The 17,000-nt window shown below is 52.9% G+C and overlaps 1 protein-coding gene across 1 annotated transcript; it reads right to left on the bottom strand.

Moving 5' to 3' along the window:
* Positions 1–576: 576 nt before the first annotated feature.
* Positions 577–15,982, bottom strand: Pygm (glycogen phosphorylase, muscle associated). The gene is made up of 20 exons (XM_006980705.4): positions 15,658–15,982; positions 14,569–14,670; positions 14,416–14,494; positions 14,233–14,336; positions 13,783–13,914; positions 12,131–12,242; positions 11,956–12,038; positions 11,442–11,585; positions 11,063–11,155; positions 10,718–10,864; positions 10,412–10,575; positions 9,913–10,027; positions 9,304–9,405; positions 8,798–8,945; positions 7,703–7,761; positions 7,455–7,596; positions 6,529–6,736; positions 1,339–1,473; positions 1,110–1,176; positions 577–997 (listed from the first exon to the last, which is right to left on the bottom strand). The coding sequence occupies exons 1-20, from the start codon at positions 15,898–15,900 to the stop codon at positions 848–850; spliced, it is 2,529 nt and encodes an 842-aa protein (XP_006980767.1). The 5' UTR covers positions 15,901–15,982; the 3' UTR covers positions 577–847.
* Between the last annotated feature and the right edge of the window lie 1,018 nt (positions 15,983–17,000).

Below are 17,000 nucleotides of genomic sequence, written 5' to 3'. Positions count from 1 at the left end.
CTCCTCTACACTTCAGTCTTGGTAATGTGAGCCTCAGAACAGCCCCTTTATAGATGTCAGTTTCTCCAGAACCAGGAACATGCCGCTGCCCTCGCCTAAACGGTCTGCGAATGCCCTAAGCCCTAATACTCCCCTGATTTCGGATTTATCGTAGCCACCTGCTAAGAGACCCTAAAACGCCGCAATGGGGCGGGGCTAGGGGCGGGGCCAAGAAGGCGCCCAGCCTCCTCTGGACCCTCCCCCAACAGCATGGATGCTCCCTTGTCCCAGAGGCTCCAGCCCGAATCCCGACTCCCTGACCCGGTGGGCCCCACCCAGGCAGACGCCCCGCCCCCGGCCAACTAAACTGGCCGGTGACCTAGTATGGACACAGCGCTGGGAAGAGAGGCGTGGAGGGCGACGCCGGAAAAGGGACTGAGTCCCAGGCACCGCCCATGGGCTGCCCCTCTCTCCCCGCAGACGATGCACCTGCCTCGGTGTGTGTTGCGGTGGGGGGGAAGGGGGAGGATAAGGAGATGGTTGCAGCAGCTGTTAAGCTCTCCGAGAGCTAAAAATATTTTGCAACAGAGAGGGAAGTAAGGAAACTCAGGGAGAGTCGATTTATTGGGGAGTGGGTGCACTTGGTCAGACCCCATTCATAAATAGGAGGGGTAGGGAGTTGAGGGGAAAGAAGAGGGCAGTGTCCTTAATCACACTGGGCACCAGGACCTAGAGACTGATGAAAGAGGGCTCCAAAATGGGGAGGGCAGAGTAGTATTCCAGGGGCCCACCCTCTGGATGAAAAGCGAGTCTGATCCCGGTAATTGCAAACAGACACAAGGGCAGATGTGGGGTCTGGTGTAGAAGATCAGATCTTCTCATCCGGGGCTGGCAGGCGCTGGCGAGAAGGCTCTACACCCCAGATCTCCCGGGCATACTGGGCAATGGTGCGGTCGCTGGAAAACTTGCCAGAGGTGGCAATGTTCCTGATCACCATCCGTGTCCACTCCCTTGGGTTCTGAAGACAGGAAGGGAATCTCTAGGTTCACACTGTCAGCAGACCGGCCCCATTCTCCTTCATCCCAGCCAGAGTCAAAGCCCTGCCAGCCCCTGGCCTAGGGTCCCCTCACCTTGTACAACTCACTGACTCTGTCCTGGCACTTAATGTAGTCCTCGTAATCTGCAAAGACTTTAAACCTGGAGGGGAATGGAGAGACCAGAGCTCTGTGAGGTTAAGGGCCAAGTCCTTCTTGGTGCAGCAGACAATTGGAGTGAATGAAGCGGCAACCATGGGCAGCCTCCCCACCCACCCAAGCCGTTCATTCATGAGCCTCCATGTAGCCTGGCCAGCCAGCTCACCGGTCATGGTGCATGAGCATGTTGACAATGTCCTTGAACAGGTCGGGCTGTTTCGGGGAGAAGAAGCCACTGCTCAACTGTTCGATGATCTGCCGAAGCTCAGGAATTCGGTCATAGTACTCCTGGGCATTATACCTGCCAGAGCACACCTGTGGTCAGCTCCCTGCAAAGGGTCCCCAGCTTCACAGAGAAAACCTGAGAAGAGCTAAGGCTCAGGGCCTCCACAGCTGCCACATTGCACTTAGCTTTTCTTCATCCACTTTGTAGATGAAGACACTCTGGCCCAAAGGAGCCAGGAAAGACAAATCTGGGGCTGGAGAGATGGCTCAGTGTACCTGTGCACACACAAACATACACCTATAATTTTAGAAAAGGGAAAAAAAAATAGACAAGTCTTGGCTCCAGCAAGGACAGTTCTTCCCAGTGGCAGAGTGCTTGCCTGAATGTGAGAAGCCCTGGGTTCCATCCCCAGCATCACAAAAAAAAACACAAAACAAAACCTATGAATGTCTTTTTCTATCATCCCAAGCCCACCTCTGATAGGCATATCCTCAGGAGTGCCCCTTAAACTCACACAGTCAGGCCAAGCTCACTCTCCGGCTTTTTCTCGTTTTAGAGGTAACATTCATCCACTCCTGTCTTAAACCCTCCCTCCCGGGCTCACTGTCAGGATCAACAACAGAGTTCCCCTTCCACGGTGATCCAGGTCCTTACACTGCCCTACCTTGTGACTCCCCTGGCCTGTGCACAGCCTCCACACTGGCACGTTACCCAGTACTCTGCAGTCAGAATTGGTCTGAAGTCAGAAGTCTAGTCTTGAACATCCCAAATCTCATTAAATGCATTAGGGCCCAGAAAGCAAAAGCTGGGATTTCCTTCTTAGGCAGGGTCTCCCCATATAGCCCTGTCTGGCCCAGAACTCTGCATGTAGAACAGAGTGGCTTCAAACTCAAGGAGATGCACCTGCCTCTGCCTCCAGAGTGTGGGGATTAAAGGTGCGCACCACCATGCCCGACTCCAAGTCAGAAATTTCTAGGAAAGAGCCCTTTTGGCAGCGAATGCCAGCTCTCTGAAGCTGTTGCTGGAGTGTAAACTGGTACCAACCTTCCAGAAGCATTTGAAAATCTGTGGCAGAGGCTTAGGAACACACTCTTTCTTTGGTTTTTCAAGAGAGGGAGAATTCTCTGTGTAGCTCTGGCTGTCCTGGAACTCACTCTGTAGACCAGGCTGGCCTGAACTCAGAGATCTGTGTATTGGGGGTGGTGAGCATGCCTCACAATGCATGCGGAGGTCAGAGGACAAGCTTTGGTGTGGCTCCTCGCCTTGCTTTTCCCCTTGCTTCTGAGTCAGCTTTTCTTGCTCCCTTAGCACTGCCAGCCGGCCTGCCGGCTTCTGAGTCTCCTGTCTCCGCCTCCCCTTCCTTCAGGCTTGCTGCAATTACATATGCTTGTGCTACTACATTTACATGAGTCTGGGAAACAAGCTCGGGTCACCAGAGCACGTTGACCCACTGAGCTATCTGCCCAGCCCAGGAACTTACTTTTTGATCCCACATATTCGCCTCCTAAAGTTTATCCCAAAATTAGCCTGCCCCTCCCCCAAATAAAGATCACTTTGTTTTGCACAGTACATCCAACAGTGGACTGAGCAGTGGCTATAGCCTAAATTTTTTTTTGAGACAAGGTCTCATTATATAATTCTGGATGTTTCAGAACCTGCTGTGTAGACCAGGCTGGCCTTAAACTCAACAGTGACCTTCCTGCCTCTGCCTCCCAAGTGCTGGGTCTAAATGCAAGAGCCACAAGATCTGGCTTTCCTAATAATTCTGAAGAGAATAATCAGACATCTGGGCATTGGTGGGAAAGGTTGCTCACTGCAGTTAACATTTATAGCAACAGGTCAATTTTAATGTCCTGGGTTTTGGAATTGATTACAATATAGCTTGGCTGGGGAGCTGGAGAGATGGCTCGGCCTTTAAAAGTTGCTCTTCCAGAGGACCTGGGTTCAATTCCTAGCACCCACATGGCAGCTCACAACTGCCTGTAATTCTTGCTCCAGGGGATCCAACACCCTCTCCTGGCCTCTGTGGGTACTACATGAACATGGCATATAGACATACATGCAGGCAGAACACCCAGACACATAAAATAAAAATAAAGGTTAAAAAAAAAACAGCAAAAATAACAACAACAACAACAACAACAACAAAACCCACATAGCTTGGCTGTAGCATGGAACACTAAACAAGCATTTACAAATCTGAGGGCCTTGTGGGGGGCACATTTATGACCCCAGTGCTCCAGGGTGGAAGCTAGAGGAAAGGAGTTAAGGCCAGCCTGGGCTACATGAGACATGTGAGATTATGGATTCCAGTTACTGTCGTTGATGTTGTTTTATAGTTCTCATTTGTTTGTGGTATGTATGTGTGTCCATGTGGGGTGGGGGTGAGTGGGTGTGTGTGTGCATGTGTGTGTTGAAGCCAGAGGCAGACACTGGATATCTTTTATTTCCTGAGGCCTGGTCTCGCACTGAACTCTGATTCAGCTAGCCAAGCTGGCTGGCTTGCTTTGGGGTTTTCCTGTCTTTGCTATGCCTGGCTTTTATCTGGGTGCTGGGGAATCCAAGCCTGGTCCTCAGAGCAGGCACTATCTACTGAGCTATCTCCCCAGCCTTGTATTTTTCCAGTTAGTGACCACGTATTTGTGTGTGTGTGTGTGTGTGTGTGTGTGTGTGTGTGTGTGTGTGTGTGTGTGAAGGCCAGAGGTCAACTTTGGGTGTTCCTCAAGTTCCTTGAGTTTTTGAGATAGGGTCTCTCACTGGCCTGGAACTTGCCGAGTAGGCCAGGCTGGCCTCTCTACTTCCCCAGAGCTGGGAGCACCTCTGGCTTTTATGTGGGTTCTAGAATCAAACTGGCAGCCTCAGGCTTGTGGTAGAAACGACACTTGACCAGCAGAACTATTCCCCAGCCCAAGCATTATTTTCATTTAAAAAACTCCCAATGTGGGGGCTGGAGAGATGGCTTAATGGTGAAGAGCGCTTGCTGCTGTTTCAGAGGACCTGAGTTCTGTCCCAGCATCCACAGCAATTGGCTCACAACCATCTGAAAATCTAGCCCCAGGAGGTCCACACCCCCTTCTGGCCCCTGCACACATGGGGCATTCACTCACATAGACACACACACATAAACACAAATAAAAATAACAAAAGTAAAACTTTTTTTTTTAATCACATGTGGGCTGGTGAGATGGCTCAGCAGTTAAGAGAATACTTGTTCTTGTAGGGGACCCACGTTTCCAGCACCCAATGGCAGCTCACAACCACCTGTAATTCGAGTTCCCAACCCCTCTGCTGACCTCCAAGGGCATGAGGCAAGCATGTGCTACTCGGACACACATTGGGGCAAAACACTTCCACATACAAAATGAAATAAGTAAGTCTAAAAAAGAGAAGATGTCTAGATAGATAGCCCAGTGGAGAGTGTTGCCAGGCATGCCTTAAGCCCTGGCTTGATCCCCAAGACTACATGATGGCACAGGCCTATAATCCTGGAATCTTGGAGGCTGAGGTTCAAGGCTATCCTGGATTACATATAAATTAAAGCATAGTGTCTGAGAGTGCAGCCACAGGCTAGCCTTCACTACCTGGAGAGGCTGAGTCTCAACAACAACAAAATACACATCATACTGCTTAGAAAGATCTTGTTTCAGCTGAGTGGTGGTGGTGTACACCTTTAATCTAAGCACTGGAGAGGCAGAAGCAGGTGATCTCTGAGTTCGAGGCCAGCCTGGTCTATATCGTGAGTTCCAGGATAGCTAGGGCTACATAGAAAAACCCTGTTTTGGGCTGGAGAGATGGCTCAGAGGTTAAGAGCACTGCTTGTTCTTCCAAAGGTCCTGAGTTCAATTCCCAGCAACCACATGGTGACTCACAACCATCTGTAATGAGATCTGGTGCCCTCTTCTGGCTTGCAGGGATATGTGCAGACAGAACACTGTATACATAATAAATAAATAAATCTTTAAAAAAAAAAAAAGAAAGAAAAAGAAAAACCCTGTCTTGAAAAAAAAAAAGAAAAAAATACTTTGTTTCAAAAAAATATGTATATGGGGCTAGAGAGATGGCTCAGTAGTTAAGAGCACTGGCTACTCTTCCAGAGGACCTGGGTTCAATTCCCAGCACCCACATGGCAGCTTACAACAATCTGTAATTCCAATTCCAGGGGATCCAATGTCCTCTTCTGGACTCTATAGGTACAAGCAGGCTGGGGCTGGAGAGATGGCTCAGAGGTTAAGAGCACTGGGTGTTCTTCCAGAGGTCCTGAGTTCAATTCCCAGTAACCACATGGTGGCTCACAACCATCTGAAATGAGATCTGATACCCTCTTCTGTCACGCAGTCAAACATGCACTGTATACATAATAAATAAATAAATCTTAAAAAAAAAAAAAAAAGAGAAAAAACAAAAAAACAAGTAGGCATGCCACACACAGACATATATACAAGCAGGACATCTATACACATAAAATAAAATATTAAAAATACATACATATACACATACATATATATAATAAAACTCTATTTTAGCTATGTGCACACTTTAGCAATCAAGCACTTAAGAGGCAGAGGCAGAGGCAGGAGGATTGTTTGAGCCCAGGGATTCCAAGAGCAGAGTAAGTCCCAAAGTGAGGCTCCATTTTAACAATCAGTGATTAATTAAAACATTTAAGATGTAATGTCAAGCTGGGTAAGTACTGGGGAGGCAGAGGCAGAGCTCTGTAAGTTCCGTAAGTTCAAGGCCAGCCTGGTCTACAAAAGGAGTTCCAGAACAGCCCAGGCTGTTACACAGAGAAACCCTGTCTTGAAAATTAAAAAAAAAAAAAAAAAGATGTAATACCAAGGATGTGTTTCCTTTGAAGGATCAATATAAGCCTTTGTCTCTCTCTGCCATGGTTGCCAGAGAGAAAGCCAATGATTTTAATTTTACTTTCAATTTCAGAACTACGTGATTTCCGCTTTCTTTTCCTCCCGTCCTGTTACTTCCTTCTTTTCTTTAGCCTTGTTTGCCACAAGCTCCCTTCTGAGTTTTCCAGAATCCCGGCAGTCGGGACTAAGATGCTGCACAGGTTGGCCAGCCTCTCCCAGCCTGCCTCCTGACTGTAAACCACCCACTCCGGTGGTCCTGACCCCATACCCTCTCTGGTCCAGCCTTTCCACGTCCTCCACCCGCATGCCGAAGATGAAGAAGTTCTCCTCCCCCGCCTCCTCTGCCATCTCCACGTTGGCACCGTCCATGGTGCCGATGGTCAGAGCCCCGTTGAGCATGAACTTCATGTTGCCAGTGCCTGAGGCCTCGGTGCCCGCGGTGGAGATCTGCTCTGAGAGGTCGGCAGCAGGGATCACTGCAGGAGGAACACAAGGTCAGTCCCAGGAACAGCCCGGCCAGGCTGGAGTAGGGCCTAGAAAGATTCAGGCACCTCTCTACCCCAACCCCTGAGATTTTTCCACCCAAGTCTCTCACCCCCAACCCGCTGCCCTTTATTGATTCCAACCTGAACCCTATCCCGCCATGGTTTTTATGGCTGTTTTGACAGTGTTTCACAATATAGCCCTGGCTAACCTGGAACTCACGATGTGGACCAGGCTGGCCTTAAACTCACTGTGTGGTCTTTCTTTGCTATGCTTTTCAGGTTCTGTTTAGTTTCCTTGTACACGTACAGTGTGTGTGTGCATGCATGCGTGTAAGGCCAGAGGTGGATGCCTAGAGTCTACCTCAATCATTTTCCATCTTATTATTTTTTAAATAATTTTCACTTTATTTTATGTGGATGGGCGTTTTGCCAGCATGTATATGTACCACATGCATTGTGGCCTGTAGAGGTCAGTAGAGGGTATCAGATCTCTTAGGACTGGAATTACAGAAGGTTGTGAGCTGTCATGTGGGTGATGAGAATTGAACCCAGGTCATCTTGAAGAGCAGCCGGTGTTCTTCACCACTGAGCCATCTCTCCAGCCCCTCCAATTTCTTCTCTACCCTGACCACAGGTCAGGGAAAGATGGCTAATGCCTCCTCTGGGACCGAGCTAGTCAGAGCTCCCAGGCAGCCACTGCAGCACCCACCTTTCTCGGCCAGTGAAACTCGGTAGTTCTCCAGGAAGATGACTCGGAGGCGGTCTCCCACCGCAGGGTCGTGGTTGACCACATCCCCAATGGCAGTGATGAGCTTGATGATCATCTTGGCCATGTGGTACCCAGGTGCAGCCTGTGGGGCAGTCTGGGGTCAGCACTTCAGCCCTCCCACACCTTGGTCTTGTGGCCATCCAGGCATATGTTCAAGAGCCAGGGCCAGTCTGCCCTGGGTTTCTCACCTTGCCTCCGATCATCACAGTCCTTGGCACCATGAACCTACCGGGCTCCCTCTTGATGCCTGTGGAGAAGAGAGGCATCAGGGGCACTTACCAACATGGCAGCCAGGGCTAGGGCTGGGCCATGGGCAGTGCTGGCCTGGGCTGGTCACTTTGCTCTCTGTCCATCAGGTCTCCTTCTCTGAACCTCAGTTTGTTCTGTGATGCGGGGTATTATGGTTAATGCTGTCAACTTGACAAACTCTAGAATCCCCTCGGGGGAGGGGGAGGCAGGCCTCTGGCCATGTCTGTAAGGGATTGTCTTGGTTATATTAATGGAAGTGGGAAATCCTGCCCATTGTGGGTGGCACTTTTCCCTAAGGGGATTCTGTACTGTGTGAGCGTGGGGAGAGCAGGGGCAGAGAGATGGTTTAGCAGGTAGAGGCACTGGTGCCAGGTCTGATGACCGGAGTTCAATCCCTGCGATGCACAAGGCAGACAGAGAGAACTAACTTGTGAAAGTTGTTCTCCACAGGCATGTTGCATCATGGCATGCACACATACACACAAACATACAATAGATAAGTAAACGTAAAATAAAATTTATAAAAGAATGGAGGATCTGGCATGATGGTGTATGCCTTCAGCACTAGCATTGGAGGGCAGAGACAGGCAGGTCTCTGTGAGCTCAAGGACAGCCTGTTCTACACAGTAAATTCCAGGTAAGCTGGGGCTACATAGTGAGACCCTGTCTCAGAGAGAGAGAGAGAGAGAGAGAGAGAGAGAGAGAGAGAGAGCCACTGGCATGCATCATTAATCCATCGCTCTTTACTCCTGACTGTAGATGCAATGTGACTGCTTGCTTCAAGCCCCTGCTGCCCTGACTTCCCCACAAGGACAGACTGTAACCTAGAACACAGAGCCAAACAAACCCTTTCCCTCGATTGCTTTTGTCGGGGAATCTTATGACAGCAACAGGAAAAGAAACTAAGATGTGGGAATAACACCCCATCCTAAGGGTAGTCACCAGACCCCAGGAGACACTGATTCAGCCATTGGTGGTACACTGGGAGATGCCCAGAGTTGGGGACTCAGTTGGGTGGGGTCCCAGCCACTCACGGTTATACAGGGTGATGATGTGAAGGCAGTTGAGAAGCTGGCGCTTATATTCATGAATCCTTTTCACCTGGACGTCGAAGAGGGAGTTGGGGTTGATGTGGACTTTGTATTCCCTCTCGAGGTATGCAGAGAACTTCAACTTGTTTTCCTGCAGATTGAGGAGACAGAGGGCTCACCAAGGGGCTTCAGCTTAAAAAAAAAAAAAAAAAAAGCTCTCTAATCCCATTGTTTTCCACTCACTCAGGCCCAGGAACACAGATGATAGGAAGCTTGCCTACTGCCATTTCCCTCAACCCCTGCACCAAGGCAGACATTATTAATCTATGCCGGCATCCTCTCAATGATAGCAGATGCTGCCTTCCACCACTGACTCCCACCAATGGCTGAGTCTGGTAGGAGAGACGGTTGCCACTCCTGTCCTCTCCAGATGCTAACACCCCCCCACCCCCCCCAACCCCCCACCCCCCACCCCCCGTGCAGGAGTCCCAGGTTGCAGTCCTCCCCACCTGCTTCACTTTGGCCACATCCCGGATAAAGGATTCATCATCCACATAGGAGAGCAGTTTGCGCAGCTGGTCCAGGTCTGAGATGTACTCCTCTCCAATGCGCTGTGGGAATATAGCTTTCGGCTAAGACCACCCAATCCTGGCTCTCCTCCTCCAGGCTAGATAGACCCTTCCACCTCAAATTTCTCCTTCCAACGCTTCCTAGCCAGAGCACGGCGAATACATCCATCTTCATCCTACACTGACCCTGAGCCCTTTGGTGGCTGCTCCACCTGACCCCAGCAGGCCCCCTGCCCTCTGGCCTCTCCTCCTGTTGGCAGGACCTCCAGCCTCCCCACCAGACACCTGTCCCTTTGCAGTCTCACTTCAGATGTGACAACATTAAACTGTGACTAACTCCAGCAGGCCCCCATTAGCCACGGGGCCCCATTAGCCATGGGGCGAGCTTGTTCCAGTAAGAGAGCAGAGCCTCTCCCTCAGGTGGACACTAGCCTTGGGAACACAGTACAGGATTGTAGCCCTCAGCGGGGGGCCTTTGTACAGGGAGCTACCCACTTGACTGTCTGATAGTGACCTGTACTGATCCTATCAGCTACAGTGATCTCTCACCTCAGCAATGACCTCTGCCAGCCCAGGGTTGCACAGAACCAGCCAGCGCCGAGGGGTGATGCCATTGGTCTTGTTCTGGAACTTATGAGGCTCCAGCTCATAAAAGTCCTTGAAGCTGCAGGTTGGGGTTGAGTGAGGGTCACCGTTCACCTCTGCAGAGCCCTCCCACTCGGCCCCCTACTCTGTTTTTTTCCTGAAAGAGGCTTGGATGCAGGTGCAGGTTGGGGTGCTGTGTGTAAGAGGGGGTCATCTGGAACAGGATTGTACTGGAAGGGGGCTAGTGTGTTATAAGAATGGGTAACCCCTGAGGTGGATGAGACGGCTCAGCATTATGGGTGCTTGCTACTAAGCCCGCCCTGAGTGACCACAGAGCGGAAGGCTAAAACTGACGGGCTCAGGGGAGGGATCAGCCCAGGAGACCCTGTTTGGTGCCATGTGACGGGGCGGGGTCCATACACTGCGGAAGAGTGGTATGGGCGGGGCTTGTGGAGAGGCTCACATGGTTTTCTTGAGGATCTCCGAATGGATGCGAGCCACACCGTTGACTGCGTGCGAGCCGGCAATGCACAGGTGTGCCATGTTGATGCGCTTCACTGAGCCCTCCTCCACCAGGGACATGCGCCGCAGCCTGTCTACGTCCCCGGGGAATGCGGCCGCCACCCGCTGCACCCCCCAAAAAGCCCAGAGCTGAGACTAAGATCCGGACCCAGGAACCTTAGTCTCCAATGGCCCTCCCGCAGAGACTCAGCCCATGGGCTTCCTGGTTTCAAGGTTGGGGGCCCACTCCCACACCGCCCCAGCTCACGTTAAGAAAGCGCTGGTTGATCTCATAAATGATCTGCAGGTGCCGGGGCAGCAGTGTCTCCATGAGGTGCACTGGCCAGCGCTCCAGGGCTTCTGGCAGCACTGTGTGGTTGGTGTATGCACAGGTCTTCACGGTCACGTCCCAGGCCTGGCATACAAGGCAAGAAGTCAAGATATGTTCTCCACACACTGCGCAGCTTGCGGCCCCACCAGGGCCCAGCTGGGTTTCAAGCAGCCCTCCGGTCCACAGTCTTTGTTCGGCCTGCTGCTGTCCTTCCACCTCATACTGGGAAGGAGACACCGGAGGCAAAGTGACTCCTATGAGGGTAAAGCGACCGAAACCTACCTTGTCCCAGTCCAGCCGTTCCACGTCCACCAGAATCCGCATCAGCTCAGGAATAGCCAAGGAGGGGTGGGTGTCATTGAGCTGGATGGCCACCTGCGGGGAATGAGTGGGAAGTCACGATGGATTCCAGACCAAGCTCTACCGCGAGTGCTCCTTGCCCCTTCAAAGCCCTAAAAGGCCAAATGCAGTTCTGTGGCTGGGCTGGGACCAGGCGCGGTGGCGGTTGGAGCAGGACGCAGCTGACTGAGGAGGAAAGATACTGAACAAACCATTCCCCCTTGCACGTCCAGCCTCCACTCACCCGTGAAGGGAGGCTGGAAGGAGATGCCATGGGACTTAGGAGAGGGAGACAGAAAGAAGCCTTGGGCCAGGCTGCTACCTTATCGGGGAAGGCATCGAAGTTTGTGCGCACAGGGTCACGGCTACCAAACTTGGAGGACTTGAAGCGCCGGATGATGTCCTGGAGAGTGGCAGCCACCACAAAATACTCCTGCTTCAGTCGAAGCTCCTTCCCTTCAAAGAACTAGGGGAGGCACAAGGCAGAGCATAGTTGCGTGGCAGAGGGTGAGGCTCAAAGCTGCTGTGGGGGTGACCAGGAGAGCTCCTACCACACTGTGTCCCAGAGCCCTAAACTGCCCCCACTCTCTGGACCTAGGGGTCTTTGCCCCACCAAGTGACTGTATCAGATGGTGTCAGAAAGACATAGATGAACTAGGAGTCCTGTGAGGGTCTCCCAGGAAAAGTCACATCCCAACCCCTCCCTTGGGATTCAAAGGATTTGATAGGACACACAGGGACAGCAAACAAGGGGACTAGAAAGGTCCCCACCCCCGGCTCCCCTGTCCCTCTCCAAGGACTTGGGCTTCCAGCCTCCAGATTGAAGGGCAACGCACGTTATCATTGGGGTACAAGACACGTGAGATGTTCTCAGCCAGGTTTCGGTCCAGCACAGCCTGGATGTAGCCGCCAACGTTGACTGAGGGACAAAGTGGATTGGGGTGAGGCTGGGGCTGGGCACGGGCCAGGCAGGGGTAACCAGGGCTGCCAGCTACCAGCAGAGGGACTCACAGTCCTTGAGGTTGAAGTCATTGGGTGCCTTGGCCGACCAGAGGCGCATGGTGTTGACAACGTTGTTCCGATAGCCAGGCACGGGTGTGTCGTAGGGCATGGCCAACACGACCTACAGGGAGCACCTGAGTCAGAAGCCGGACAGGCTGCCAGGGGCCAGCCCTGAGCAGTGCTTGAGTCTGGTTTGTGGGGTCTCCCTGAGGAAGAACTGAAGCTTAAGTCACTGGCACTGAACTCTGCCAATGTCCAAGGCAGTTCCAGTACAGAGCTTGCTAGCTGGGTTACCAGGAGCAAGCTGTGGACCCTCTGAGCCTCATCTATAAAAAGAGAAGACAGGTCTGCTGGTACAGGCCTGGAATCCCAGCCACCGGAGAGGCTGAGGCTGAAGGATCACAAGCTCAAGGCCTGCCTAGGCTACAGGGTGAGTTCGAGGCCAACCTGGGCATGTGAGGCCCTGTATCAAGGAAAAAATAGAGAGCTGAGGATATAGCTCAGGGGTAAAACACTTGCCAGGCAGGTGCAAGGACTGAACAACCCTCAGCACGGCAGAGGAGTACTAAGACCTCTCCAGCATTCCCACTGGACATCCCCACACCTGCCTCCTTAGACTGCCAGGAGGACCATGGGAAGGGAGAGGGTGCCAAGCACTGAACCCTAAGTGGATCTCTGTTGATGGCTGCTCTACAGCCTGGCCTGATCAAATGAGAACACACTGGACTCAGGAGAGGGCTGAGGGAACCTGGATTCAAGTGAAGGTTACAAAGGGTCAATTCTATGCAGAGGTCTTATATCTAGCTGACCACAGGGCTAGCTAGCAGTAACCAATGCCAGCCAGCCCCACCTCCCATAATCTATAAGTTCCAATTTGCTCCAAAGAACTACCTGCTACTACAACGCCAGGGCCACCTCCAGAGGACTGCCTATAGGGGCCTCACCGTCCCTCCCTGACACTGAGTTGTTAACACCCTTATGGGGCAGTGGAATCCAGGCCCCCACTACCCAACCCCACAGACACCAGGTTGCACACCGAAGGGAGGCAGTCTGCAAGCTTCCAGCCTGGGCACCTGGTACATGCAGCAGCAGCCCTGACTGGGCGCAGGCCTAGATGAAAGAGCAATAAACACCATTTCCGAAGGTCTCAGGGCTTCCATGCAGCCCTGGAGGAGACTGGTACCTGCAGCCACAAGTCAGAAGAAGGAGCCACAGGCCAGGGATTGGGGCACCAAGGTGGGCTTTCAGATCCCTTCAATGTGCTGTGTGGCTTTCAGTGTGCCAGTTCCACCCGAAAGGCCTCATTTTCTCTCCTGCCTCCCTTCATCGGGTCCCCAGCACAAATGTGCAGACAGCCTTCAATCACTGTGCTAAGTCATGTGTTGAGGAGAGGAGCTGGCCAGGGCAGAGTGCTGGTGCCCTCCTCCTTCCAGGGTTGAGACTTTGCCTGGCCTCCCTGATAACCCTGACTAGCATCTCCCAGCTTCGGCTGTGTGACCTCCAGTAAATCTCTTGACCTCTCTGAGCCTTAGTTCCCTCCTTTGTGAAATGACTGTGGGTTCAAGAGCCTTCTTCGGCCCGTTTCCTGTGTCCTGTTTCTCGAGGCGCTCCCTCCCTCCTGCCCCTCACCAAGTCCCCCCAGAACCTGCGCCCGTCTTCACCTGGGTGTCCACCCACTTGGCACCCTGGCTGGAGTGCTCCACTCGGCCATAGAAGTGCACAGGCAGCGTGAACTCGGGCCGGGCCTTCTCCCAGGGGTTGCCATAGCGAAGCCAGTCGTCGGCCTCTTCCATCTAGAGGGTCAAGGGGAACAGCGTAGGCAGGCGACGTGAGCTCCAGGGACTCACATACCATGAGTGGCGGGACAGAGCAGGAACTGTGCCCTGGCTGGGCGAGTCATCCAGCAGGGGACATGCTCTACCCTAAGCATTCCGCAGGGGTGGACCACCTGTTCTAGGGGTCACCAGCTGGCTTTGAGGCAAGGGGCAAGCGACAAGGATGTTTGTCAGGGGAGCTGGGTTCTGAGCCTACCCAGAGATGCATGACTAGATGAGAGACCTCTCTGTTGTGATTGAGCACCACCAAGTTGGGGGTCGGGCGGGAATGCTCACCTGCCAGCCCCCACAGATCTTCTGATTAAAAATCCCAAATTCATAGCGGATCCCATAGCCATAGGCAGCTAGTCCCAGTGTAGCCATGGAGTCCAAGAAGCAGGCTATGGGTTCAGGGAAGTGGGCATTAGGGATCCAAATGGGGGGCTCCTCTCCCCACCCCCACAAGCTATATATACTCACCTGCCAGGCGACCCAGGCCCCCATTACCCAACCCCGCATCCTCCTCGATCTCCTCCAGCTCCTCCATGTCCAAGCCCAGCTGAGAGAAGGGGTGGCAGCGGTCAGGCCCAAGGGGCAGCACGGGAACCCCCCAACCGCAAGTGCTTCCCCCACCTGGTAAGTAGCCTCATCACAGGCGTTCTCCAAGGCCAGGTTCACCATAGTGTTCTGTAGTGTCCGTCCCATGTAGAATTCCAAAGACAGGTAGTAGATCCTCTACCCAGAGACAGGGAAGAGGGATCAGGGCCACCCAATGACATGCAGCTAGGGGCCTCTACCCCTCCTGTCTTCCTTGCCAGGCCCCAGCCTGTCTCAGCTGTCACCAGTTCTTTTCTCCCTGCTCAGAGGAGCCATTTCAGGCTTTGGGGTCCAATAGCTAAGAAAGGCACTGGTCCCTACATTCTTTTGAAATGCCTTTCCATCTGGCCTCGGTTTCTTTTTTTGGAGAATGAGGCTGGCCAGGCCTATCTCGGGGACTAAGGTGCTTATGAGAAGTGGGAACCCCTTCTGAGGTACATACCCTCCTAATGTAACCCATCAGGAAGTCAGGACATAGAGAAGCACCTCTGAGTGCTCCCCCAGAAGCCATTGCCAAGGCCCAGAGGAAAAAGTCATTTTCAAGGTCACACGGTGACTCAGGGCTGGAATTGCCATCTCTCGTCCATACACTGCTGTTCCCCTTCACCCTCAAGCCCCAGTGCGGAGATGAACAGAGGCATGAAGATGCTGAAGGCGCCCGTCTCCCCATTTCCTGGGTCCTTCCCTGCCCCTCCCCCACTCCTGTTGTGGGGTGTTAGGTTCCTGACATTTACCAATGACCCTACCAGATACTTGATACCTGCCACCCCAGCTGCCCCAGCCTTGCCCTGCCTGTGGCACAAGCAGACAGTGCCATGCACACATTTGATGACATGTCCTTCCATGCCAGGTCCAAACTGGACCACAGGAGGATACATTTCCTGCCCATCAGCAGCCCCCTCCAACCTTGTCTGGTGCATGTGTAAGCAGCCCGCCTACCCTGAGCACCCATGGGTCTCCCCTCCTCAATATTCTTTCTGTCCAGCTCCCCTAGATCCTCCAACCCCAGGCTCCTAAAACAGCAATTTATTTTGCTGTAGAAAACTTGGCCTCAGGAAGGGACAGCTCACTGCCAGGCCTCACTCCCAGATCATTTCCCACCCAGGGTGTCCCCTACTGTAGCACCTTGGGGTCCTTTTCGTAGTAATGCTGCTGTGTGCGAATCCAACGTCCCACGAGGTGGTCCCGCACGGTGTGGGCCAGAGCAAAATAGTAATCTCTCGGGGTGGCCACATTGCGGTCCTTGACCAGGGTGAAATGCAGATGGCGGTTGAAGTTCTTTTTCAGCTCAGACACATTCTCCACACCGGCCAGGCCACGGACACTGATTTGCTTTCTCTTATCCTGGTCTGAAAGAGGCCTGGACATGGCTGCAGGAAGGGCAGGCCGGACTAGACAGACTGATGGCCTAGGTGCCTCCAGCCAGGGAGTGGAGCTGCCCAACTGCGAGGGGATTTAAAGCCTGGCTCAGAGAAGCATGACACGCCTCCCCGGACGTGGGAGGGTCTTGGCCTTGAAGCTCAGGGAGCTATTTTGGGGGCAAGTGGAGAGGAGAAAGGAGGGGAGGGAGGAGGGAGGGAGGGGTGTGTTCACAGCTGACCCACTTCTAGGCTGCCTGAGCCTTCTGGCCTTGTCTTCTGGCCCCTGGCTTTTGGAGGACTGCAGCCAGGATACTTCAGAAAGAGTTGGACTATTCTGGGAGGCCCGGGGCTTACCAAAAACATTCTGGTGGAGACTTGGTCTAAGATGTTATCCAATCTAGGCTCTTTCCTGAGCTATAGATGAAAAGTGGGACTGGACTGTGGACCCTCCTTAAAGAGGCCAAGGCATTGTCGCCAGTGCAGGACACATTCTCCTTTGCAGGGCTTGCTTGTGACATCTGCCTAGAGTGCAACCACTTCTAGTGCCTGTCAAGCTGGTCACAGCCATTCCTCACCCGGCTGGGACACAGTCCACGGCTGTGCACGGGCAAGAGCAACCAGGAGCTGAGAAAGAGTGTGCCCTGACAGAGGGGTGCTGCTAGTCCAGAAGAGGCTGGGCAGCTGTGAAAAGGGAGACCGAGGGTCCTTTCAGAGGACGTAGGTCCAGTTCCCAGAAGCCACATGGCAGCTCTGGATCCGACACCCACACACAGACATACGTGCAGGCAAAATGCCAATGAACATAAAAATAAATTTAAAAAAAAGGGGGGGGGAGGGAAGACCAAGACCCTGGTTGCAGGGAGTGCTGTGGGGGAAGATGGATGCCTGAGGTAGAGGGCCACTGTCTCACCCCGCCCCCACCAAAGCACAGTAGCTCTGAGCTTCCTCCTGTTGCTGTCTCTCAAGGAGCTCTGAAGTGACCTTTTCTAGAGGGATAGTCGGGTTACAGGACAGCTTTGGCTGAGGCTGCAGCCTGAAGCAGGGGCTACTGGGAACTATAGTCCTGTGGGTCTGCAAGGGTGAGGCAGTCTTCCCCACCAGTTCATG

Source organism: Peromyscus maniculatus, chromosome 1, assembly GCF_049852395.1.
Source record: "Peromyscus maniculatus bairdii isolate BWxNUB_F1_BW_parent chromosome 1, HU_Pman_BW_mat_3.1, whole genome shotgun sequence".
Lineage (NCBI taxonomy): Eukaryota > Metazoa > Chordata > Mammalia > Rodentia > Cricetidae > Peromyscus > Peromyscus maniculatus.
This window is presented reverse-complemented; position numbering and strand designations above follow the sequence as displayed.